The 26,053-nt window shown below is 30.6% G+C and overlaps 1 protein-coding gene and 1 pseudogene across 1 annotated transcript; one reads left to right on the top strand and one right to left on the bottom strand.

The window, feature by feature from the left end:
- Window positions 1–3,043: 3,043 nt before the first annotated feature.
- On the bottom strand, window positions 3,044–20,502 carry LOC148543661 (disease resistance protein Roq1-like). The gene is made up of 6 exons (XM_088500452.1): window positions 19,999–20,502; window positions 9,385–10,495; window positions 8,963–9,265; window positions 5,129–6,619; window positions 3,576–3,641; window positions 3,044–3,076 (listed from the first exon to the last, which is right to left on the bottom strand). The coding sequence occupies exons 1-6, from the start codon at window positions 20,481–20,483 to the stop codon at window positions 3,044–3,046; spliced, it is 3,489 nt and encodes a 1,162-aa protein (XP_088356578.1). The 5' UTR covers window positions 20,484–20,502.
- Window positions 12,532–14,151, top strand: LOC148543662 (uncharacterized; annotated as a pseudogene).
- Window positions 20,503–26,053: the final 5,551 nt, after the last annotated feature.

The following is a 26,053-nucleotide window of genomic DNA, read 5'->3' on the forward strand; positions in this document are numbered from 1 at the left end:
TGTATTTAAAAGGCTATCTTTTAAAAACTAATTTTGATAAATTATTTTTGAAAATAAATATTTTGGCAACCCAACCATAAATGGCGCTATATAGAAAATTATAGTTTGTAGTTTATTTGCAACAACCACAAGCAATCAAGCATCAAGAATTCAAGATAATATATTAATAGTATTGATCTTAATCATCCGAGGCGGATTTTGTCCCTTTAATTATCAGATACCACTAACCTCTTGCATTTGTACATTTCAACCCCATAATTTGTTCCCAGGCAAATATCCATTATTATATTTTATCCAACTAACGCGGTCGTCATACTCTCACACTAGGGACAAATCAACAAATTGTTTTTTCATGAATAATTTGCAAATTAATTGGGCAATGCTTACATCAGTATCAACTAATACACGTCTTCTAAATTAGTTGTTTATTCTCGTTTTGTCCCTGGCTATTTCTTCTTTCCTAACAACTAAGGGTTAAAAATGATGAGTTGAGGTCTATATGAGACAATCTAAGCTCAAACTTGGCTTAGTAAAATTGAGTTCAATTTAATGAAATCTAATTATATAGTTTAATTTTATTTTTTTTTAACAAAAAACCTCAACATACATATTAAGTGGAAGCTACAAGATCAGAGAACAGAAACACAAAGGAACAAACAATATTTCTATAATTCATAAAAATAATAATTTTCATATAAAAATATCAATTATATATATATTATCTCTAATACATGTCCTTTATCATAAGAATTATATAAATATATAATATAATTTTATATCAAAATTTTAACACAGACACCTTAATAATATTATAAATTAAATGTATGAGATAAATAATATATGTAATGAAAATGTTTAATATATAATTATGATTACAACTATATATATATAGAATTTAATTAATTTGTACTCTAAGATCATATTTTAACAGTATAATAACATAAATTTTTGAATAAATTTTAATAATTTTTTATAATATTTTAGAACATCTATTTTAAATATTTTATTTAATAAATATAAAATATATATATTAAAAACTCAAATTTTTTATATTTTTAATAAAAAATTTTTAAATTTATAAATTTAACATATATTCTTAAAATATAGGATAAATAAACCCTACAAATAATCGAGTGAGCATAGAATTTAATGAGCTCAAACTGCTTGACATATTTAATATGTGAGTATAAATCCAAGGTAATGTTAATAATATTGATCTTAATCATCTGACGCATGATTTGTCCATTACCAGAAAGCAACTACCACGAAAATGGATCTTTTCCAATTTTTTAATCTAATTTTTTTTTTACCGAAAAGAATTCACTCCCAACTACCACTAACTTTTCAATAAAAAAATTACCACTAACTTTAATTTGCATTTAGTCCATTTCATCCCCATAACTTTTTCTCAAATATCAATTATTATAGTAAGAATTTCATCGGAAACGAAAGGGAATGAATTTTCTCAATTTTGTTTAACATCACTTAATTAATCAATTATTAATTAATTTATTATTAATTGATAATTTTAATTTTTTAAATTATTATTAATTAATAATTATTTAAATTTTATTTTTTTAAAAATATATAATTAATAATTATTAATTATAATTATTTAAAATTGACTGATTAAAAATTATTTACATATATTTTTTTACTAATAAACATTAATTTGATGATAATTTTATCTGATGTATATCTACGTCTGCTAGATAGTGTTAACATGACATTTTTTTATCATTATTAAACTAAACAGAGAATAAAGAAATAAAAAGAAAATTGCTATAGACTAATCGACTTATGTCTTACATCTTATGATTTAATCAAATCAAAGATTTTTCTTTATACCTGTAAGAATTAATTCATTTATTAATTATATTTAAATTTTGCTAAGTAGACAATGATTTTTGTAAACAATATAAATAATAAATTTTAAAATTGACCCAATAAAATAAAAAATACTCTATTCCAAATTACCTCCTAAATTTTAATATTAGAATAACCATCTACATACCTACTGAATTGAATATCTAACCATTATTAACTATGCGTGAGTAAATTGAATAAAAAAAATTATCTAATTAAAAATAATAAATATAATCATCTGCATACTTATTAAATTGAACATCCAATATATTTATTATTTACATTATTTAATATTCTCATTCTCTGCTTATACTACTTTTCCATCACATTTTACTCCTTAAACAAAGAAAAAGAAACCACACACACTAGGAACCTTTTACAATAATAATGAGGCAAGTGGCAAGTTGAATCCTGGACCTTTTGGGATTTGAATTCTCCACCATTAAAAATAGAGAAATGAGATAATAATTAGGGTAAGATAGAATAATGAAGTGTAATTTTATTATTGTTCAGTTTGAATGGTGACCACACATACGTCGCAAACAAGCTAAGTATTGTATCGAAATAATGACATCCTGAATGATATAACATTTATTTATATGGCCTCTCTTCATCACACAATTATCATCAAAACCCGTCTTCTAATAATAGATAATATCTTATTATGAATATAAAATCGAGCGTGAAACTGCCAAAAACAATATGCAAATTAAACTGCACAATGCCGAGTTGACAGGGAAATTGAACAATAATCAAATAAAGAAAAATAAGTAATGGTGTGTTCTCAGAAAAAGTGTGCTATAAAGTGACCAAATAGATAACTACTATTATATTACAACAATAATGAACAAAAAGAAGTGCAGGTGCTCCCCACAGAAGCTTTCCTTGTTGAATGGAGTTGTCATATATATGATTTGTTCTTCTCTGCAGAAGGCAGAAAAAATAAGTCAAAAGAAAGAAACACATATATATGAGTTGAGCCAGCATCCACTGCTATACTTTCTTTAATATTTTTATAATCACAAACCAACTCAATTGAAGAGAAAAAAGGAACAAATTAAAGTACACATAAAAAAAAAGGAAAGATATTACATAACACTTAATCTGCAAAAGAAATGAGAGTTACTGTACCTTAATTTAATAAGAAGATATTATTCTGTTTTGGAGTGATATTTCTCTATATCTCTTCTTCGGTATTTGCTCTACAACACTGTTATAAAATCGATAACATAAAATTAATTGTAGAGATTCTAGATATTGTAGCTTTTACAATAATACGCATTGTGGTTTATGTCGTATAATTTTCATTTTCTTGCAATTTGAATTTGAATATATTTAATTTGCAGCCTATTGCAACTCTATTATAGTATGTTTGAAGTTATGATATATACACTATTACATACAGTGACATAGCACGGTTTCAATATGATAATCACCAAATTAACAATAACATTGGGTTTTGTTAGAAAACTAACTTTCTTCCAACTAATAATCAATCAATAAAGTATAAAAAAAGGTAAAAAAGAAATAAAAAGTAGAATTAAAAAAAAACAAAAATATTGATTGATTGTTGCGACTACAATTACAATTATAATAGGAGACCGTATATTAAAACAAACTCAATTATAATATAAAAAGTAAGCTGCTCAAGAAATAGTAATTTCATCAAGTATAATCAAAAGCTTAGCTAACATAATTGGGCAACTTACCAGTAACAATAATCTTTGAAACCACGACGTAAATTCACTCTTTTTCCGGTTCTCTTTTCTCTGACTCTGTGACAAGAATATAATTTCTCATGATCCCCCACTTGATACACTATTACTACGATACGATAATTAACCACACAAACAAGTACGATATCAAACAACATACTATATATGGTATAAAATTGATAACACATCATGAACATAAATATCAATATAGCGAAAATGTTTTATTTCAAATTTTTGTCTATTCATAAATAGTATAACTTTTGCAAAGTGATGTATTAATTTAGTAGCTTTGACGTTTTCGAGGTCTAAAGTTTTTTTAAAAGTTAGTAATAAATCATTATTATCGTTTTTGTTATTTAAATTTAGGGTAGTGCTAGGGAGTCAATGACCTAAACGTACATCTTATGTCATAAAGCCACCTATCCCAAAAGTTTAAATTGATTTTGGAGTTCACCAAGGATTGAACTCTTGACTTTTTGGATCTAGAACTCTAATACCATATCTGAAACCACTCATCTCAAAAGCGTAACTTGATAGAACAATGTAACACTAATGATCATATCTCTAATACTTTCTAAATCTCCATTGTACATATTGTATGCTTAGGCCATTGGCTCCCTATACTTTTTCTTAAATTTATTGAGAAAGTGAAACACTTGTTGTACAACAACAAATGTTAAGATGTCCATTTATAATAAGTAAAAAGCATAGTAAACCTTGATTTTTGTAATTCTTGTAGTGACTTTTACAAGATATATATGATATATCTATAAAATTGAAGCAAAGAAGTTTTGTGTAAGAGAAACATTAAAAAATTATAGCTAGGATGTGCAGAAGAAATAAAAAAAAAATTCAAGCACGTAGATAATTCATCAAAGGTGTGTTTTCGTTTAGAGTACTGCTAGAAAATGTTCATGGTACCGGAGATAATAAACATCTCATGTGATGAAATCACTCATTCTTGACCTTTCGAATTTAGAACTCTACTACCATATTATGAAACCACTCATCCCAAAAGTTTAAGCTGGTAGAAAAAAGTAACACTAATGGTTATATTTCGAATACTGAATCGAACATCCCTAAACCCCATTATACACATTATACAAATATTCCATTGGCTCCCTATACTTCCTCTTTCGTTTACTACTATTATATAACGAGAAAGTATAGGGAATCAATGGTCTATGTGTACAATGGAGCTTTAGGAATGTTCGATTCAGTATTAGAGATATAACCATTAGTGTTACCTTTTCCTATCAGCTTGAGCTTTTGGGATAAGTGGTTTCATGACATAGTATCAGAGCTCTAGATCCGAAAAAATTAGCCGGGTATTCTGGATAGTATGGATGACGTTCATTTTATTCATATTAGGCTAAAGATTTACCCCATTGTACACATTGTACACTTAGACCAACTCTTATATATACCAAAATCAATTTTGAATGATTTAATTTTTGTTGTGGATCTCTAGACGTACTAAACAATTGAGAATACAACAATAATGTGTGAAAACTACTACCATTAGTATTAGAATTTAAAAGCATTACCTCAACGTCATGAGATTCATAGCCCTCATGAGTGGCATCTGGACTAATCTCTCCTTCATGATTGACATGGACATGCATCCAACTGATTCCACACCCTTTTATCACTAATTCCTCATTGTCTTCTATATTTGCATAGAACTCAAATTTAAGGATAGGATTACAACTGCTGTCCCTCTTTCTCTCTTTGATTGCTTCCATTATCTTGTTGGAAGGCTCTCCATCATACCATACCACCTTATGATCTGATACCATTTCCAATTGATCAATCACCTCATCGGAAACATAGCCGTTCAAGAGTGCTCTATCCCCAGAAGTTGCGATCCATTCCCACTCATTGCAATCCTTTCCCAAGTAGCATTCCCATCCAAATATCACTTTTTTGTCGGCAGGGTTGAAAGATTGGTATTGAGAAATCAAGATGCAGCCAACAAGATAAGAAGAAATCTTGTGATCTGGAGCAACTTCAACAATGATCAAAGCTTCTCTTGAGTAGTAGTCAGGGACCCACTCATTAATTGTGCTCTCTTTTCTTGGTAAATAGTAGAAGAATCTATTACCATTGTTTGCTTCATTATGCGGATATTCATCATTATTTGTCACAAATTCTATCCTGGATTTCAAGTCTTTCAAAATTGCTTCATATGCATCATCATCCAACTTTGTGCAGTTATGGAATCCAAACCACGCATCGTGTTTTCTGGATGGTGGTTCACTGGTTAAACTTGAGACTGCCTCCAAAGATTTGCAGTTTTCTGCTTGAAAGTATATAATAGATGGGGGAAGTGGAGGAATGTATTGAAGCATTACACAATCAACGATCACAAGATATAAGAGCTGTTGAAGATTTTTAATGCTTTTTGGCAAACTTGTAATGACATGACAACTTCGCAGTTGTAATATTTCTAATGATTGTAAGACATGAATGTTGTCTGGGAGTTTAGACAACGTGTCACATTCGAAGATAATTAATTGCTTGAGAGACAAGAAGGCAGGAGTGAGCAATATTCTACTTAAGATGATGCATGTGTCATCTTCATGTTTTATTGGATCCATGAGTACAATTGTGAAGGCAAAGTATTGAGGAAGTTTCTGAAGAGAGTAACTGATGTTAGAAGAAAAACACTCAAGATTTTTGAGATGCATAATAGTAGATGGCACTTCATTCAAAGCCGTTGATGGTAAACATAACTTGATTTCGGAATGATCAGTCATCATGGGGATTGAGAACTTTTCCAAATTGGAGCAACCACTGGCTAACAAGCGATGGAGAGAGGGAGAACAATAGTCACTGCAAAGCCTCTTTAGCGATGTGCAGAAGACCAAACATATATCTTCAATATTGGGGAGAGAGAAAATAGATGGATGAACATCTCGTAAGCTTTCACAGTCACGGAGTGAAATTTCTTTGAGATTCGTGGCACCTGCTAAATTTGGGCACTCTATCAAGCGTTTGCAGCCCTGGAGGTCAATAGATTCCAAACTTGGTAGATTCTGTCAATCCCAAAAAATATGTTAACACATAGAGTTTTGTTTTAGGTAAACAATGACATTTTTAAATAATTTGAATAATGAATTTTAGAATTGATCCAATAAAATAGAAAAATAGTCTGCCCTGAATTACCTCATAAATCTTAATATTAGAATAACTATCTGCATATATAGTAAATTAAACATCTAATATATTTATTATTACACATTGTTTAATATTTTTATTATCTATCTATATTTTTCCTAACATATGGCTTCTTTTATCCGATACATGACTAGTGAATGAAAAAAAGTGTTGTTTTATTGTTTAATGCGTTACACTCTCACTTATTTTAATTTTATAAATTATTATACATCTAATATCAAATATTAAATGACAATAAGTTTTTCATATTTTCAGAATAATTAACTATATTTTCCAACAAATTTTTTCTTCTCTTATTCTTACACCTATATAAAAAAGTGTTTCCAGCTAATCAATACAATTAAATATTTTTTTTTGGTGTCTCAACTAAATATTTCGGAATAGGTATAAAATACATTTGAATTTAATTTAGTTAAAATCATATTGAGCATATGATTTTTTTAGTTGTCCATTACAATATTAAAATAATACATAATTTATTCGAAACTTAGAATATGGACGGAACTTGATTTGATTAATATTTAGTATATATATGGTTGGTTAATTCAAATTAAACATCATCTATATACAATTTATGGGAGTGAAAAATCCGTTTGGGGCAAAAATTTTCCGAAAGTGAAAACCCTTTGATGTAGTTGATTATTACTTTTATTCTCTTTTTGATGAAGAAAGCATTGCATCATGACATATAGTAAATTAATATGATGTAGCAAAACAAGAAAATTTTAAATGACAAGAAACTATTGAGAACCAATTATGTTCTTTATTTTAAGAGTAAAGTATCGTTTTTGTCCCCAATGTTTGTGGTAAGTCCTATTTGTGTCCCTAACGTTTAAATTGTCCTATTTGTATCCTTAACATTTATAAAAGTGATTCAATGTTATCCTACTATCAATTATACTAACAAATCAGATTATATTTTTCAATTATTCTTACTTGAATATATTCATTCTCAATTAGGTCTCACTTGGATGTGTTCGATTTTAATATTATACCCACTATTTATGTTTAGATTCAATTATGTCCCTAGAAAAGTGAATTATGTAAATATTGTAGGAATTAGTTTCAACATTTGATTAGCTATTTTTCGAAGTAGATCATCGATTCTATCCTAGATATTTGTATTCTAACTTCAAGAAGAGATTTTTAAAACTCAAACTAAAGCAGTCATGATGTGTAATTGATGGCAGGATAACATTAAATCACTTTTACAAACGTTGGGGATACAAATAGAGGACGATTTAAATGTTAGGGACACAAATAGAATTTATCCCAAACGTTGGGGACAAAAATGATACTTTACTCTTATTTTAATTTAAAAAAATTATGATGGAAATTTATAAATAATTATTGGGTGTATGTAGTCTAATATTTCTCTCTTTTATATGTATGTCATTTGAATCTAAGTCATGTACTTTATTATTATTTAACATATTTTTTGTTCTCTCATCAAAACTAATTTAATTATTCTGTGATATTATAGTTATTTTTTTTTAATAAAAATTTATTCTCAATGTTCTAAAATATTTTAGTGTGATATTTTAGAAGAATGCTAGAAGGTCGGCAAATTTTGTTATTTGTAGTTATTAATTAATCATCATGAATATATCTAATAGTGTGAAATTACTCATTTTTCTTTTGATAGTTAAGTGTTGGCCAAATTTTAATAAAGTGTTGGTCCCTAAATTTTCTCTGATATTTTATTCTCACAAAAGTTTATATAAAAAAATTCTTTTGATTAAATGATAAAAATATGACTTTTTAAAAACTAATTAGCATGCAAGAATATTTTACAATATATAGGAATAAATTAATCTTACATAATAGAGTAAGTTTATAAATTATAAATATTGAAATAAACGCCCCATAATTAATATTACTTATATCAAAACTACTCTATTTTTTATTCTTTTAAAATTTCGCTTTTTATACTAACTAATTTCTATAATATAATATATCAATCTTTATTTTAGTATCTAACAAAAGTATCAAAAAAGCATAAAAAGAAAGGTGAATGCTATGGTACCTAAAATGTGGTGTCTATTTATTAAAAAGAGTTAAAAATTAATATTTAATTTAAAAGATATAAAAATAAATAATTTTTAAAAATTCAAAATTTACTAAAAAAAATTAGACAAAATTTAGGCACCAAATCATAGATACCATAGAATTGGCCAAAAAAAATATAAACATGATCCTACCTGTGGTGTATCCCAAAGTTTTTCAACATTGCTATCTCGCATAGAAAGCTGAACAAGTTTTTGAGGCCAACAGATAAGCGGCACAAAGTTAAGCGGACAGTTATTCCACTCAATATACCTTAAGTCATTAGAAAATTGAAAATCCTCTACAAACATTCTGTTCCATTCAAGATCCATGTTGACATTTCCTCGTAAAGCAAGTAACCTTAACTTTGGCATCCTCCTTAATGCAATGATGATTATACGTGGATCTATTGTAATTTCATTCATATCCACAATCATGCTTTCAACTCCATGAACATCCTGAAAAATTGAAAAGCATTGCAATATAATGTTAGTACCACGTTGCTGTGGGCAATATTTTGATACATACATATATACACTCATTTTGAAGACCAAACCATTTAAGCATGATTTCTTACTCTTTCATCTTGGAATATATTACAGACTTCTTTGGTATTCCATAGTCTTGTTTGTTGACCACCATTTTTGCTATATTCTTCATAAATGATTTTCCAACACATTTGCTGTATCAAACTATGTATTTGTATGTATTTATAATGACCATTTGAATAAATACTTATAAGAGACTTGTCCAATAGACTTTTTATTCCTATGTCTGCAAAGAAGCCACCAGAATTTAATATTCTTGTTATTTCCTCCATTTCATGTCCGTGGAAAAAGCATGCAACATCTAAAAGGATGTTTTTTTCATCATCATCTAATTCATCATAACTTAATCTCAACACTTGTTGAATATCTGCATTGGGATACTTCCTTAATTTTTTCAATGCACTATCCCATTCAGCTACAGTTTTGCCGCGAAGAAATGATCCCAAAATTTTCAAAGCCAATGGAATGCCGTTAGCATAATCTATGACTCTAGCTGTTAGCTCATCATACCCTTCTTTGGGATGGGAATCAGAAAAGGCATAATGGTTAAAAAGTTTATGGGAGTCTCCATAAATCATTTTCTTGATTTCATGAATTTGTTTAACTCTTCCACTTGTAAGCACACTCCTGTCCCTTGTTGTTAAAATGACAATGCTACCAGAACGTAGGCAAGTACGCAAACCTGGAACCAAATCAGTTGCACTTGACAAATCAACCATATCATCCAGTACAATAAAAACCCTCTTCTGCTTGAGTTTATTTAAAATGCGAGGGTCTAGTACTCCAATATTGGTATTATGAAGATCTTGGTTTAATAATTGGGAAAGAAGTCTGCTGCATATGTCAATGAGACATGGCTTTCCTAATTCTTTTGAATTTGACAAGAAGCAAGAGTCTTCATATTGAGAAGAGTAATTATTGAAGAGAGCCTCAGCAATGGTTGATTTACCAATACCGCCCATACCCCAAATTCCAATGACAAGAACCTCCTCCATCTTGCGTCTCATCAAAGCTTCAACGCGGGTATAGTTTGTGTTACAAATAAAAGGTCTGTTGAGTCCATCTATGAAGCACTTGTTCTTCAGACAATGTGGCAAAATTGCTTTTACGATGTCACTAATTAGCTTAGCTTCATCATCCCTGGCAACGGTAACTATTGCATTAGAAATAGATAACCACAGCATAGATCGAAGTGAAAATAAATGGATAAACATATATAGTTCCTTGCAATCCATTATTTAAATTGGAGTGTAATAATACTCTCTTTAAGTTAGTCAAGTAAATTTGTATATGTATCTTGAAAAAAATATCGTGTAACACCAATATATCTTGAACAACATACCTGATTTCAATGTAAAATCATAATGAATGTTACGATTTCGGAAGATCTTATTATTAGATTTTTATGTTTTTATATTCTTTTGCCATTGCTATAGCATTGAAGTTGACATTGAGGTGTTTCTTTTTTAGACAAAAAAAAAATTATATTTTCACATTAAAGATACTAATTTAAATATTATTATTATTATTAGGAAAAGTACGAGGAGGCAATGAAATATTTGTACAATATGTACAATGGAGGTTTAGGGAGTAACAGAGATATAACCATTAGTGTTACCCTTTCCCATCAGCTGAAGTTTTTGGGATGACTGGTATCATGAGATGGTATTAGAGCTCTAGATCTGAAAGGTCAAGAATTCGATCTTTGGTGAATCCCAAAATTAGTTTAAGTTTTTAGAAAGATATTTATTATCCCTAGTACTCGGATGGTTATTCTAAATAGTATGGGAGATGTTCATTTTATAACTCAATAGCCCATTATACACATTATACAAATAGTTCATTGTCTCCCTAGCGGGATCCTAAGGTCAAGCTGAGTTCATGAGAAAAAAACAACAAAACAAACACAACAATAGACTACTGTATTCAAGTTTAACAAGAAGAAGGTAACAACTAATAACAACAACACAAACAAATAATAGATTAAATATATAGTTGATTATTAATTAGTATTTATAATTTGAATCCAAAACGTTATTAAATCTGGACCGAATCGATCGGTTCGACCGAAAAATCGATAAATTGAGTCGGATTAACATTTTAACTGGACAAACAAATGAACTGGTTAAATCTGATCTAAATTGAGGATCGGACCAAACTGGTTGGCCGTCAGCACTCAGCACATGCATCACTCAAATTTCAAAAAATTAGAGTAAGACCCGCACAATGCGCAGAGAGGTAGATTATTTATACTATATAGTATATTTTAATAAATGTTATATTACAAATATTTTAGAGAACATATTATAAATAGATTTTGAATTTATTTTTTTTTTAAAAAAGACATAGGTTATTTATATTAGAGTTATACAAAACTGTCTTTTCATTTATTTTTTTTCATTTTTCGATTTGTATTAATAGCTACACTTTGTCTTTTCTTGCGGTTTTTTTGTTTGTAAATAATTTAAAAAATAAATGAATGAGAATGAAAAACATATAAAAATGTTATATTAAATTTAAGGAATTTTTGACAATTAGTATAAGAGATTAAGATATAAAGAGTGGTAGTGAGAGTCTTAATATATATATATATATATATATATATATATATATATATATATATATAAGTTGTAGAATTTGAATATTTGTAACTGAAATTTTTTTATAATTATTATTATTATGACACTTTTAATGTATGTTTATTGCATTTAATTAGTACTTGATGTTTCAATTGAATAATAATAGATAAGAATTTTTTGTTTTAATTTTTTTAAAACATTTTACTAAATAGTGATTAGTTGATTTTCATCTTTTGCCAATTCATTAAAATTGTTGATGTTGCATCATTAGTTAAAAAAAAGATGGCTTAAAATTAGTCTACCGTAAATAAGCACTAGTAATTTTTTAAATTCAGAGACTCTATATGCGATTTTAACATTCGAATGGATTGCGCTGCTAGGGTTTCTTCTCAGGATGAAGATTTGGTTGAACGAAGTACGAAAAAGGTCAAAACTCGCGATGAAGTGGATCTAAACCAACCGGGAGAGTCAATGGACATCTCGGACGGAGTGGCAACTACTGAACGTATAGTAAAAAAGGTCACGTATAAGGATTCATTGTTGACTATATCCGGACCGGGACTTGAAGGCAGCCCAGACATTGATCTGGATGATGATATGACGGAAGACGATCCTAATCCAGAGGATCGATGGTATCAAGAAAATAATGATCAACAGGAAAATGTCAAGGAATTTGACCCATGCCCGGTTATTCCGGTCTCAAAGGAAGAATTTGAGGATTGGTGCAAGCCTTGGAAAAATGCTCTTATTGTGAAATTGCTGGGCAAAAGGGTTGGTTTAGCCTTCATGAAACAACGTCTGAAAAGGAACTGGGTAAGAAATGGTACTATCAATATTATTGATATGGACCATGACTATTTTCTTGTTCACTTTTCAGATGATAAGGACTACTCTCATGCGCTTATGGAAGGACCATGGATGATTGCGGGTCACTACCTCATCGTCCAGAGATGGAGACCTTTCTTTCTTACATCAGAAGATATTGTTCGAAGGATTGCTGTTTGGATTCGAATACCTAACTTGCCCATTGAGCTTTATAATCAACGCTTCCTATGAAGGGTAGGATCAGCCATTGGCCATATGTTCAAAATCGATCATACGACTTCTATACATTCAAGAGAAAAATTTGCTAGAATATGTGTGGAAATTGATCCGGCTAAAAAATTGGTGTCTCGAATCTCTGTGTTGGGTAGTGAACTAAATATTGAGTATGAAGGGTTACATCAAATCTGCTTCTCTTGTGGAAAATATGGGCATCGACTTGACTCTTGCTACGAAAATCTTGGAGGACAAATGCCGTCACAACTGGCAAACCCAGGTGACGGTGAGACGACCGGGGGAAGAGCTACTGTTGACGGTGAGAAAGACCAAAAGAAAAATAATAATCCAGGAATTAATGCACAGAAACCTAGTGTTAAAGACTCTCTGGATTTTGGCCCATGGATGCTTGTTAAAAGGCCAATTAAAAGGAAAAAAGATATTTCCTTCCCTAAGAAGAAAGGAGCTCATTATGATTATGATTCCAATTCTAATATACAAAGGGTGACCAATCAGGAAGCCATTTATTTGGAAGGGGGGGTCACGTTTTAATGCCTTTATGAGGAAGGAAATTTATCTCATGAAAACCCAAATGGGAAAAAGGAAAATGAACTTAAGGAGAATGGGCTTTTATTTGTTAAGGTCCAAGGTGGGTTAGATAAAGGACAAGTCTTGAGAAAAAAAACCCTTAAGGTTAATACTTCAAAAAACCAAGCTAGTCACAAGAGTGACCCAAATGCCAAAATAGGAGTTACAAGGAATAAGAAGTTTATTCTTCCTAAAGTACAGAATCAGGAAAAACAAGTAGCCATTCACGATGATGCCATCGAAGTCCCCTCTCCCCAGAGGTCAAAGTGCAGGGATCCAGAAGTAGAAGCTATAGAATTAGTGATGCTTGAGAGCATGCGTTGCCTTCAGCAAGAGCAAACGGAGGCATATCTAGCAATGAAGAAGCCCGATAAATCCATTGATCGGAACCTTGTAAGAACTGATCTCCCCAAACGCAGAATGACTGAAAGCTCCACATCTGGTGGCGTCATGATGGAGCAAACCACGAATAGCCAGCCAAGCAAACCACCTGATGGGCATGTGATTATTTCATCAACATTCAAAAATAAAGAGGAGAGCTTATCCCGAGACCGGATTGGCCTGAAGCAAAAGCCAAATTTCCAGAGATGATTTCCAGGTTTTTCATAACCTATTTTTCTTATTTCTTACTTATGAATATTATTAGCTAGAATTGTAGAGGTACTGGTGCTATCTTATTAGAGATTTAAGGCATGAATTTGATGCTAATTTTCTTCTCTTATTTGAAACTCATTTAAGTGGGGATCGGGGGAAAGAGGTTAGAAATAAATTAGGTATTGATGGTTGCTTTGTGGAGGAAGCAAATGGCCACTCCGGCGGTATATGGGCTCTTTGGGATTCAAGTATTTGGAAGGTTGACATCCTTGACCATAATAGATAATTCATTCATCTTTTAGTCTCTTATAATAATTCTACTACTTGGTTACTCACAGCCATTTATGGTAGTCCCCAAAAAGTAAACAGAAAGCTTTTATGGAACAATTTGAGGAATCTGGCTGAGAATATTAATGCTCCCTGGTGTTTAATTGGTGATTTCAATGCCATTTTACATGACCATGAAAGACGTGGAGGTGCTATTAGAAATGACGCTGGCGCTTGCTCTGACTTTTAGAATTGTGTTTCTGATTGTGGGTTGATTGATTTGGGGTTTGTGGGCTGGCCTTTTACCTGGAAAAAGGGGTAATTTAGTGATCAAGCTGGACCGTACTTTGGAAAATTTAGATTGGCAAATTTAATTTCCTGAGGCCTGCATTAAACATTTGCCTATGCTCAAATCAGATCATGCCCCCCTCTGCCTTCAATTATCTCAAAATAGTATGGGTAATGGAAGGAAAAGACCGTTTCGCTTCCTTGCAGCTTGGCTGCACCACCCAGAATTTGATGGCATGGTTAGAAACTATTGGAAGTTTGAAAGTTCTTGGTCAAACAGTGTTCACAATTTCCAGAGAGTTCTCAAGGATTGGAACAATTCAGTTTTTGGAAATATTTTCAAAAGAAAAAAAAAATTCTCCTTCGACTTCAAGGCATTGCAAATTCCCTCTCTAATGGATTCAACCACTACCTAGAGGATTTGCAATTTCGGCTATGCAAAGAATATGAAGAAGTGCTTGCTCAGGAGGAATTGTTGTGGTTTCAAAACATCTCGGAGTAATTAGATCGAATTTGGCGATCGTAATACCATGTTCTTCCATGGGTATATGATGATTCGAAGAAGAAGAAACAGAGTTCTTGCCTTGATAATGGTACTTGGGTCACTAAGAAAAACGATTTGGAGCAGCTTGCTTTCTCATTTTTCTCGAATCTCTACCAAGACACCAGCGATAACCCTCCCTATGTGCTACAAAATGAATTTCCGACTCTTAACACTACTGAGCTTAATATCTTGGGTGGTGAAGTGATGCACCAGGAAATTAAGGATACTTTATTCAGTATTGGGAGCCTAAAAGCGCCGGGCAGGAATGGCATACAAGCTATTTTTTACCAACAGTATTGGGATAAAGTCGGACCTAACCTCTGTAGGTTGATCCAAACTGTCTTCCAAAATCCCAAACATGTTAGTGAGCTGAATGTGACCCTCATCACTCTTATACCAAAGGTAGATTCTGTGTCTAACCTCAAACAAATGAGGCCCATAAGCCTATGTAATGTTTCGTACAAGATTGTTACTAAAATTTTGGCTAGTCGTATGAGAAGAATCATGGAAAAGCTGGTCAGTCCGACCCAATGCAACTTTGTGCCAGGAAGACAAAGTTCGGATAACATTATCATTGCACAGGAAGTAATCCACTCCATGAGAAATAAAAAGGGGAGGTAGGGATGGATGGCGATCAAGATCGACCTCGAAAAGGCATATGATAAGCTCAAATGGTCTTTTGTGGAGGATACTTTAAAGAACATTGGGCTTCCTTCCAATACTATTGAACTTATTCTCTCCTGTATCTCCTCCTCAAGAATGCGAGTTCTTTGGAATGGTGAAGAATTGGAGGAGTTTAAACCAACAAGGGATATTCGACAAGGAGACCCAATATCTCCTTACATTTTTGTCCTGTGCATTGAACACCTATCTCAGCTTATTAACTGTGCGGTCAATCACGGTTTTTGGAAGCCGATTCGCATCAAGAGACGGGGTCCGGCACTATCTCACCTATGCTTTGCAGACGACTTGATTCTTTTTGCTGAGGCTAATATGGACCAAGCTAGTGTTATAAAAAGATGTCTTAATGCCTTCTGTGAGAGCTCTGGGCAAACGGTTAGCCAGGAAAAAAAGTCGTATATCTTCTTTTCTAGCAATGTTGGGGGCCCCATCAGAGAAGAAATCAGTGATGCCTTGGGCTTCGCTAGAACGGACAACTTGGGTAAATATCTTGGAGTTCCTCTCCATCACAATAAGGTGTCTGGTAGTACTTTCGATGATATCATTAGCAAACTCAACACGAGACTCAACTCTTGGAAGGCTTCAACTCTCTCCTTGGCAAGAAGAAACACCCTGGTAAAATCTGTCCTTTCTTCTATTCCATCATACACTATGCAAACTGCCTTACTTCCCTCTACTACTTGTAATGCTATTGATCGTAAATGCAGAAATTTTCTCTGGGGTGATACCGCTCAATCAAAAAAGATTCATCGCTTGAGTTGGAGAAAAGTTGGCAAGCATAAAAATAATGGTGGATTGGGCATTCGTCATGCTCGTACCCTCCATCGAGCCTTCATGATGAAAGTGGGTTGGGGCCTCATTGAGAAGAAGGATGCTCTTTGGGCTAGAGTTCTGCTATCCAAATATGGAGGAGGTGAAGACATTATCCCGAGAGTAGAGCGAAAATAGAGCAACTCAAATCTGTGGAAAGGAGTTTGCGAAGACTGGAAAAATTTCAAAAAAAAATACCATTTGGCAGATTGGGGATGGCTCAAAAATCAATTTCTGAAAACACAATTGGGTGCCAAATTTAGGGAGCCTGGATAAGCATGTTCACCAGGTAAGTATTGATACTATTGATTATAATAGCTCCCTCACGGATTTTTTGTCTATGTCAGGGGATTGAGACATCGAGAGGATTAAGGAATGGCTCCCGGACGATATTGTCAAAAAGATCAATGCATTGGCCCCACCATCTCCTTGGAAGGAGAAAGACCAAATCGCTTGGGCGCTCACCTCAGATGGATCTTTCAAACTTAAATCAGCTTATCAAGATATTCAAGATACCACCGGTCAACCCAACAACATCTTCAGCCTTGTTTGGAAGTGGAAAGGTCCAGAACGCATCCGCATGTTCCTATGGTTAGTGGCCTATGACGCTATCCTCACTAATGCAGTAAGGAAGAGACGACACATGACAAGTGATGATCGCTGCCCCAGGTGTAGCAGCAATGAAGAATCCACTTTACATGTCCTTCGTGACTGCTTCTTCGCCAAGAGCATCTGGTGCAATCTCCTTCCTTCAGGTCAACTGCCTTCATTCTTCGGCTCTGATCTTTCGAACTGGCTTTTAAGCAATATATCGAAAGAAACAAACTGGTCAAATTTGTTTGGTTACGCGACTTCCCACCTATGGTCCTGCCGAAACAGTTTGGTGTTTGAAAATAAGTTGATTCCTTTTGCCTTGGCTTTAATCAATATTAAAGCGAGACATGCGGAATACCTAAGAGTTATGGAGAACCAATGGAAAATGAAGCACACCGTTCCAGCCCGCAACAACCTCATCCGCTGGTTCCCTCCTGCAGAAGATGTTATTAAACTCAATGTTAATGGCTCCTTTTATGAAAATCAAAATAATGCAGCATGTGGTAGAGTTTTTAGAGATCACTTGGGGAGATATATTGCTAGTTTCTCTTGCAATTTGGGTAGTTGCTCCATAATGCAAGCTGAAATTTGGGGGGTTGTGCGTGGCCTTCAAATTGCAGTGACAAAGAACTTCCACCAAATCATTGTTGAAACGGATTCTACATCAATTTTGGAGCTGGTAAAGAGCGGTTTGCGCTACAAGACACCCATGTGCATCACTCTTCGCAAATATCAACATTCAAGCTCAACGTCTGACTATCTCTGAATGGACCCACACTTTGCGAGAAGCGAATTATGTCGCAGACATCCTTGCAAAAAAAAGACAGACTCTTCCCCTTGGCCTCCATGTTTATGATGGATGTGCCCCCTCTTGATATATCTTTGGCCTTAGATTTAGATTGTTTTGGCTGTATGCGTCCTAGGGACTCCTAGTTTTGTTTTGCTGTTTTTGTTTCCTTTTGTTTGGGGTCTTCGACCCCCTTTCTCATTAAAAAAAAAAGATGGCTTAAACTCATTGCGGAGAAAGTTGGTACAAATTATAAATAGATTTTGAATTTATTTATTTTTAAAAAAGACATAGGTTATTTATATTAGAGTTATACAAAACTGTATTTTTATTTTTTTTCATTTTTCGATTTGCATTAATGGCTACACTTTGTCTTTTCTTATGGTTTTTTTTGTTTGTAAATAATTTAAAAAATAAATGAATGAGAATGAAAAATATATAAAAATATTATACTAAATTTAAAAAATTTTTGACAATTAGTATGAGAGATTAAAGAAATAAAGAGTAGTAGTAACAGTTTTAATATGTATAAGTTGTAGAATTTGAATATTTGTAACTGAAATTTTTTATAATTATTATTATTATGACACTTTTAATGTATGTTTATTGCATTTAATTAGTACTTGATGTTGTTTCAATTGAATAATAATAGATAAGAGTTTTTTGTTTTAATTTTTTTAAAACATTTTTCTTAGTAGTGATTGGTTGATTTTCATCATTTGTCAAGTCATTAAAATTACTATATTGCATCATTAGTAGAAAAAAAAAGGTTTAAACTCATTGTGGAGAGAGTTGATATCAGCTTTTATATATTATAAATAAATAAATAGATTGGAGGATATGCTAGGTTGGGTTCAAACTTGAGACCAGCAAGATGTAATAGAGTCTGGTAACTACTAGACTAAGTTTACTCTTTGTAACGTATAGTATCTTTTTATAAATATATTATTAATTTTTAGACTTATCATAATTAATAATTTTATGTATTAATTTTTAGTCATGTAAATGTAAAATATTTTTTATCTTTTTATTATAATTAATAGTGTTTATATTAATTTAATTTATTTTTTTATTTTATATTTATTTTTTTTAAATTAATTATTTTTTAATTATATATAATTAAAACTTTGTTAAATATCTATAAATTAAAAAAAGATAAGCAAAATTATTTTATTAATCATAATATATTTTTGTTATTGATAATTATATAACATTTATTAATATTAATATTTTTAACATATGTTTAAATAATGTAATAGATACTAATTAATAATGAATTAGGAAATAAGTTAATTTAATATAAAAATTAAATTTTATAAAATTATTTAATTATGACCAAGTCAATCAATTTAACCTATAATTTACTGATTGAATTGATGATCCATTAATTTGGCCGGATCAATTACCAGGTCCAGTCGATTTTAGTCAAATCATCTAATAGCTTTCAATTATCAACTTTAAATGACCGAATTTCCACCTTAATTAAATATATAGATCTATTTCTTTGACCAATGACCTTAATCATTTATTGCCTGAATCTAATATACAATGCTTGCTTGGATGTGATTAACTTAATTAAAAAAAGTTTTTTTTTTATTTTTTAACTTATTTAATAAATTTTTAGTAATAAAAATAAAAATATTAAAAAAATAAAAATAATATTTTTTTAAAAAATTTATAATATCTTTTTTTATTTTTTTAAATTTTTACATAATAAATAAATAAATATTTTTATATTATTATTATATCTAAATATAATTGATAAATAAAAATATTTGTTATATAAAATATTCAAATATAAAATTATTTCTATTTTTTTTGTTAATTAAAAAAAAAACTTAACAATAAATATTTTCTTACAAATTCATATTACCTGTGGTCATCAAAGGTGATGCCAGAAAGATTGGCAGCATGAGTGAGTGCAGTCCTCCATTGTTGCACGTGGCAACGGTCCTCCGGAGATCTCTCATGATTTACAAAAGCTCTGCGGTAACTTCCACTCTGCTTGCGAATATGTGTGGGCTCTATTCCGTAGAACACTGGAATCACTACATTATTGTTATTGTTCTTGCGTTCCATGATCTCCACCAGCTCTTTCAAGCACCACGTAGAGGATGCATAGTTTTCGGAGAAGATAACAAGAAACAAGTTTGCGTTTCTGATGGCGTGAAGAAGTTCGTCCCAGATGAGACCTCCTTTGTCCATGCCGTCATCGTCTCTGAATGTTTGGATTTGGTTTTGGCGGAGAGCGGCTTGAAGATGGCTGAGGAATCCTTTGCGCGTGTCTTCCCCTCTGAAGCTGATGAAGACATCGTATGGATGAGTGGGAGGTGCTTGAGAAGAAGAAGAAAGTGACATGTGTGTATGATGGTAATGAAGTGATGAGTGCAGTGGGCATAAGAGGGGATCGGAATAATTTAGCACTTAATTAATAAGAAACCAACTCTGTCTCAGGTCAGGACTGCTAATAATCATATCTTGTATTAATGTGTAGATTATATGCGACGAAGATTCCACTTGGTCAACGTCAACCGAGAAATTAACATGTGAGTGGTTTTACAAAAATGAGAGAGCAATTGCATCTGGAGTGATCGAGAAAGTCACAGGAATTCATTCTTTCAATTTCTGCGTGGGTCTATAAAAAATTATTATCTTTATTATAACCGTAATTCGGGACTTAACGGAAAAAATAAAGATGATTAAAATGTTTGCTGAATAGAGAGTTGTATTCGTTTTTAAAATTAAAATATTGAATTAATGTTAATTAATTCTTATTTTTTCTATTAAAAATATGGTGGTTTTGCTATTTTATGTTCTAATGCTGTAATGCATTAGTTAAACATACTATAAGAAATATATATATATATATATATATATATATATATTTTAATATTTTTGATATATTTAATATAATAAAAACGTAAATAAATTTATTTTTATAATAAATAACACTAAAATATTTTTTATAATATGTTTAATCAATACTCTTAAGAGACGTAATAGCAAAATCTTAAAACTATATATTGATATTTTAGTATTTTCAATCAATTAATACTGCTGCTTAGTACTTACATATAAGGATATATATAAAATAAATATTTTGACATAAAAATAGATTTTTTGTTAATGTGAAAACAAATATAATTTTTTAATTAAGACACACACATATATACTTTTTTATATTTTTTAAAATGTTAGTGGGGTACTTGTCCCTACAAGCACAAAATACAACATATGCATCTGGTCCTGCCTAAAAAGCTCTTTATAGTAAATTAAAAAGATTATACAAAAATATTTTTAAAAATATTTAAAGGAAGAGTTAATATATACTTATTAAAATTTTAAAATTTAATATAATTTTATATATTAATAAATATTTAAATTTAATAACTATCATTATATTTATATTTATATTTATATTTATTATAATTTATTTAAATTTTAAAAATTATTTTACTAAATATAATTATTATTTATGTTTATTAAAAATTATTTTTAATTTTATTTATTAAATGTAAATGTTACTGTATTTAAAAGGTTATTTTTTTAAGAACTAATTTTGATAAATTATTTTTAAAAATAAATATTTTGCCAACCCAACCATAAATGGACGCTATATAGAAAATTATAGTTTGTTGTCTATTTGCTACCACAAGCAATCAAGCATCAAGATAATATATTAATAGTATTGATCTTAATCATCCGAGGCGGATTTTGTCCCTTTATCAGTTACCACTAACCTCTTGTATTTGTACATTTCAATCCCATAATTTGTTCCCAAATATCCATTATTATATTTGATCCAAAACTAACGCGGTCGTCACGCTCACTAGGGACAAATGAACAAATTGTTTTTCGTGAATAATTTGCAAATTAATTGGGCAATGCTTACATCATTATCAACTAATACACGTCTTCTAAATCAGTTATTTATTCTCGTTTTGGCCCTAGCTTTTTCTTCTTTCTTAACAACTAAGGTTGAAAATGGGTTGAGCTCTGTATGAGCCGGTCTAAGCTCAAACTTGGCTTAGTAAAATTGAGCTCAATTTAGTGGAATCTAATTGTAAACTTTAATCCAAGGTAATGTTAATAATATTGATCTTAATCATCTGACGCATGATTTTGTCCGTTTAACAATTAGCAATTACCACTAACTTTGCATTTAGTCCATTTATTATAGTTAATCTAAAACTAACGCGGTTGTCACGGTCACTAATACAACTTCCGACGAATCAACAAATTGTATTGCATGGATAATTGGCAAATTAATTGGTCAATAGCACTATACTCACACCCTACTCTACTCGCTGCAAATCGAGTTGGTAATTCTACTTGATTAGGTAGGGTCGGATTGAGTGTCCGCAGATAGAGTGTATGTTTCATTTCTACTACACATCTAAATATTTTTGACAATCAAGTCCAATCAAGTTGGTTTAAATCCAACAAAAATTAACTCCGTTTCACTTTGCGTTTGTTATTCGTATACTGCCTCTTCCTTCTTTTGTTGGTGATGTTGCTGCGTTTTGTTTTTATTTCTCCTTCTCCTCTTCTTTTTCATGTTATTGCAGTCATTTATTTTTTTATTTGATATTTTTTTTCTCTCTTTCTTGTATTTGTTCCTCTCAAGAGAATAAATCAAGAAAAATTTTGAGAAAATGAAATAAGAAGGAGAAAATGAAGAAAAAAAGATGAAAAAGAAGAAGAAGACGAAGTGAAGGATGAGGAGGAAACGGACTAAATTTTTTATATAGTGTTTTACTTTAAGTAATTATTTTTTTAAGGATAGTATTTAAATGGCAAATAAAATAATAAAAAGATTCGCATTAGTTATAAAAATTAATGTCATCTTTATAGTACGATCACATTATTTCAAAACATACAAATAAAATAATAAATTATAGTTTAATTAATATGCATAATAAAGCAAACGTGAAACTTATATAATAGCAGTCAAATATGAAAAGTAATAACATTATATTCTAAGGTATTATATTAAATTGTAACTTAAATTTATAATTATTAGTTAAAAACTTACAATAATATACTATTTTTATTATATTAGTTAAAATTAATATATTTTGATATTATTTTTTAGAATTACTAACATTAAATTAAATTTTGATAATTTGAACAAAATTTTTTAATGCTTTATGTCTTAAATTTTTTACTAAAAGAGCAATAAAATTACTTAACATGCACGTCAATAAAAAATTATTATTTTTATACATCTAGATATTTAAAAGAGATAAAAACGAATTCTTTTAATAATACTTTAACAACTCATAAAGTTAACATAATGGATGGTTATAGATTAAAGTGATAGATCAGATTGAAAATTGTAACAATAATACTTGGTGATAATTAATTACAATCGAATGAAAAAAAAGTGGGAGGAAAAACAAAAAAGAACAAGGTAATATAACAGTTGTGTTGAGACAATAACAGATATGTGTATAGAGAATAATAGTAAGAAAAATAATAATGTGTGATATAATGAAAGAATATAATAAAAGTATAAATTAATAATTTGAAAAAAGTAATAAAATTAAAGATAATTTAATAAATTGAATATAAAATTTAGAATTATTCATGAAGATAAAGAATGTTTTGAATATAATGTTTTATCTTTGCTTCATAGCTCAAATGACATAGTCTTTCCATCCTCACCTAAAGGTTTTAGATTCGAGTCTCAATCCTAACTGTTGAAACAATAAATAAATAAAGTTATATAATGTTTATAAATAATTACTTTATAAATGTTTATCTTGATTTTGTTACACATAATAATGATATAATAAATTTTTTAATATTTTATTTAATTTAAATTTAAAAATTTTATAAGTTCTAAAATTTAAATAATTTATAAACTTTTATATTTAATTTTAAATATTATTTATAAAGAGGCTGGACACTTCAAATCTGATTGTCCAAGACTGAAGAAGGAGGACAAGCCGAAAAAGGGAAAGAAGAAAGGTCTCATGGCTTCTTGGGAAGATATGGAAAATGACTCTGATGAAGATGATGAAACCGAAACCAAGTCTCAAACATGCCTCATGGCCGACATAGTTGACGAGGTAATATTTCATGAACCCTCAACTTAAGACCTTCATCTCATGATTGATCATCTTTCTGAAAAAATTAAATGTTTCCTAAGTGAAAACCAAGATCTTAATTCTCAAATAGAAATACTGAAGGCAGAAAATGGTTTTCTAAAAGAAAAATTGAGAGGCTAAAATCGCTGTTGATCTTGTTGAAAAAACAAAGCGGTTGAAAGTTGAAATAAAAGCTTGTGAAAAACAGCATTTTGTAGTTTCATATCTTAACTGTTTTGAAGAAAATGAAAAGTTGCTTAAAGAGGTAAAAAGACTTAAAGAGGACTTAGCCACCTTTGCTCAAAGTTCTGAAAACTTAAATCAACTTTTGGCTAGTCAAAAACTTCTTTACGATAAAGCTGGTTTGGGTTTTCATAAAACTGCAAAAATTGTTGAAAAACCTTCCTTTACCAATATGGCATCATCTTCTAATGACATAAGGTTTCAAAACCCAACAAGCTTTAGAAAAACAGCAACTCAAAGATTTTGTGGATTTTGCAATCGGAATGGTCATTTTCCTATTCAGTGCTTCTTTAATGAAAGAATGATTGGAAACAAGGTTTACAAAATTGTTTGTGATTATAATGGCTTGGGACAAAGGAGATGGTTTGACATCAAAGGATCCAAAAAGATTTGGATACCTAAGGTCACTTGAGCTTGTTTTTTAGGTTTGCCTAGCATCCAAAAGAAAAGGACAACATGTGGTATATGGATAGTGGGTGCTCTAGGCATATGCCCGAAAAGACAACATTCTTCATCAAGTTTGATGAGTATGATGGAGGCTTTGTTACTTTCGGTGATAACGGAAAAGGTAAAATAGTGGCCTTAGGTAAAGTTGGTAAGAACTTCTCTTCTTTTATTAATGATGTTTTGCTTGTTGATGGTTTGAAACATAATTTACTAAGCATTATCCAATTGTGTAATATTGGTTATTGGGTTGTTTTTAGACAATTGAATTGCTTGGTTATATGTGAAAAAATCGGTAAAATTTTGTTTGAGGCTAAAAGGTGCAATAATGTGTATGGATTAACTCTAGAGGACTTAAAGGATCAAAAAGTAAAATGTTTTACATCTTTTGAATCTGAAAAATGGCTTTGGCATAAGAAATTGGGTCATGCAAGTATGTACCAAATTTCTAAACTTCTTAAGAAAAACTTGGTGAGAGGAATTTCTAACATTAAAGGATATTACTTGTGATGCTTGTCAATTAGGCAAACAAGTAAAATCCTCTTTTAAACCAAAAGATGGAATCTCCACTAAAAGGCCATTAGAAATGTTGCATATTGATCTTTTTGGTCCAACTAGAACTCAAAGTTTAGGAGGTAAACGTTATGGTTTAGTGGTGGTGGATGACTACTCTAGATTCGGTTGGGTTCTCTTCCTAGCTCATAAGAATGATGCTTTTCATGCTTTTTCCACTCTTTGCAAAAAGATTCAAAATGAAAAGGATTTGAAAATAGCCCATTTGAGAAGTGATCATGGAAAAGAATTTGAAAATCAAGATTTTGAAAAATTTTGTGATGATTTTGGTATTGCACATAACTTCTCATGTCCTAGAACTCCTTAACAAAATGGGATAGTTGAAAGAAGAATAGAAGCCTTCAAGAAATGACTAGGACAATGCTTTGTGAAAATAATGTACCAAAATTTTTGTGGGCTAAAGCTGTAAATAGAGCTTGTTATATTTTGAATAGAACCATCATTCGGAAAGGATTAAAGAAGACTCCATATGAGCTTTGGAAAGGAACCCCACCTAATCTTAAGTATTTCCATGTTTTTGAATGTAAATGCTTTGTACTTAACAATAAAAAAAATCTTAAAAAATTTGATCCAAAA

This window comes from Arachis ipaensis, chromosome B9, assembly GCF_059453495.1.
Source record: "Arachis ipaensis isolate K30076 ecotype BB chromosome B9, ASM5945349v1, whole genome shotgun sequence".
NCBI classification, from domain to species: domain Eukaryota; kingdom Viridiplantae; phylum Streptophyta; class Magnoliopsida; order Fabales; family Fabaceae; genus Arachis; species Arachis ipaensis.